Source organism: Herpailurus yagouaroundi, unplaced genomic scaffold (genome assembly GCF_014898765.1).
Source record: "Herpailurus yagouaroundi ecotype Mexico unplaced genomic scaffold, PumYag 189, whole genome shotgun sequence".
Taxonomy (NCBI): Eukaryota; Metazoa; Chordata; class Mammalia; order Carnivora; family Felidae; genus Herpailurus; species Herpailurus yagouaroundi.
This window is the reverse complement of record NW_024412420.1, coordinates 10,903,543-10,905,059: the sequence shown is the minus strand read 5'-3', so window position 1 is coordinate 10,905,059 and position 1,517 is coordinate 10,903,543. Positions and strand designations below refer to the sequence as shown.

At 59.6% G+C, this 1,517-nt stretch overlaps 1 protein-coding gene across 1 annotated transcript; it reads right to left on the bottom strand.

The window, feature by feature from the left end:
* Nucleotides 1–315: 315 nt before the first annotated feature.
* DLX3 (distal-less homeobox 3) lies at nt 316–1,001 on the bottom strand. The gene has a single exon (XM_040497213.1). The coding sequence runs from the start codon at nt 700–702 to the stop codon at nt 331–333; it is 372 nt and encodes a 123-aa protein (XP_040353147.1). The 5' UTR covers nt 703–1,001; the 3' UTR covers nt 316–330.
* Between the last annotated feature and the right edge of the window lie 516 nt (nt 1,002–1,517).

Below are 1,517 nucleotides of genomic sequence, written 5' to 3'. Positions count from 1 at the left end.
CTCCATGTCCCCCTTACATTCCCCCTCTCCCGGCCCATATCCAGACGGCCCCTGGAGCTTCGAGTCCCCGCTGCCTACCCCCAAGCCTTCGGAATCCGATGGAAAAGCTGAAGTGCTTGCAAAAGCACCCGATTCGGAGGTCCCCTGACACCCCACGCTCTTCCCCTTCCTCCCCTAACTGGCCCCATCCTCCCTGAGACCGCGGTGCACAGCTTCGGGACTGGAGGGTCATCTGTCCCCTCTGAGGGTCTTCTAGCCCACCTTGTCTAACTTTATACAGCACTTTTTTTTTTTTTTTTTAAACCCTCGACGTTTCCCTAGATGTGGGCTTCACTTCCCCGCCTTTCTCTCCCTGGGGGAACCTTCCAAGGTCTCACCTGGATCCTGGGCGGGCAGTGGCTGCTCCCGGTACGCCCCGTATTGCCGGTAGGAGGCTCCATAAGTATATTCCGACTTGGGCGAGTAAGCGCCCGTGCCCGCAAGCCCGTTGAGATTGAACTGGTGGTGGTAGGTGTAGGGGTTCACGGTCTGGCCGTAGGGCTGGCCCGAGTAGTAGTCGTGCTGGGGAGCGCTGTAGTAGCCCAGATCAGTGACAGAGGACTCGGGCAGGGTGGGCGAGTCCTTGGAGCCTGCATGGCAGCTTAGCGAGCTGGAGATGTCGGTGAGGATGCTGCTGAGCTTGCGATCGAAGGAGCCACTCATCCTGGCGGGCGCCGCGAGTCCTGGGGCTGGCCTGGGCCGCCGAGCCGAAGCCGGCAGGGGCGCGGAGGAGGCGCAGGAGACGAGGCAGGGGTGTGCGTTGGGGAGCCGAGGGGAGGGCCCGCAGGGTCTCGGGGGAGGGGAGGTCGAGGGGCGCCTAGACCATGGCAGGCCTTCGGGCGGTCGCTGCGCGCCTCTCGTCGCGTCCCAAGCCACAGTCAAATGCTGCCAGCTCCGCCCGGCCAGCCGGTTATAGACTCAATAGTGGAGTCTCGGAGGGAGGCTCCAGCGCTCTGATTGGCTGCAAGTCTTGCCTTCGAGGCAAAACATGCTCTTGCGTTCTTTCGTTCTCTTTCTCTCCTCTCTCCCCCCCATTCTTTGTTGTTACCCAAACACACACACACACACACACACACACACACCCCTTGTTCCCCCTCCTGTGGCTCCCGCCCCCAGTCCAGATAACTCCCAGCGTCTCTGAAGGAAGGAGTTGGGGGGAAGAGTGTCTCTGCCGGGCCCCCAGGATTTGTCAGTCTGTCTGTCTCCCTGGCTGCGGCTGGGAGGTGGGCTCAGGTGCGATGGGGAGGCAGGGGAATTTGCCTATTGGGTGTTCGCGGTGGGGGGTGGGGGGAGGTGGTCCAAGGTGGTGTGTGTGTGTGTACTCTGTGCAAATGACAGGCAGACAAATGTGCCCAGCGTGGGAAGGCCCCAGGGTTCTGGGAAATATTTTAATTTCTTTTAAAATCAGAAGAAAAGGGGAAGACATTTTAGGTTGAGGAAAATGTTTCAGTGTATGAGATTAATATATTTACAGCAGT

Bases quoted from the DNA above. Each gene is read 5' to 3' on its own strand.
- DLX3 (XM_040497213.1), bottom strand. From the start codon at position 702: ATGAGTGGCTCCTTCGATCGCAAGCTCAGCAGCATCCTCACCGACATC.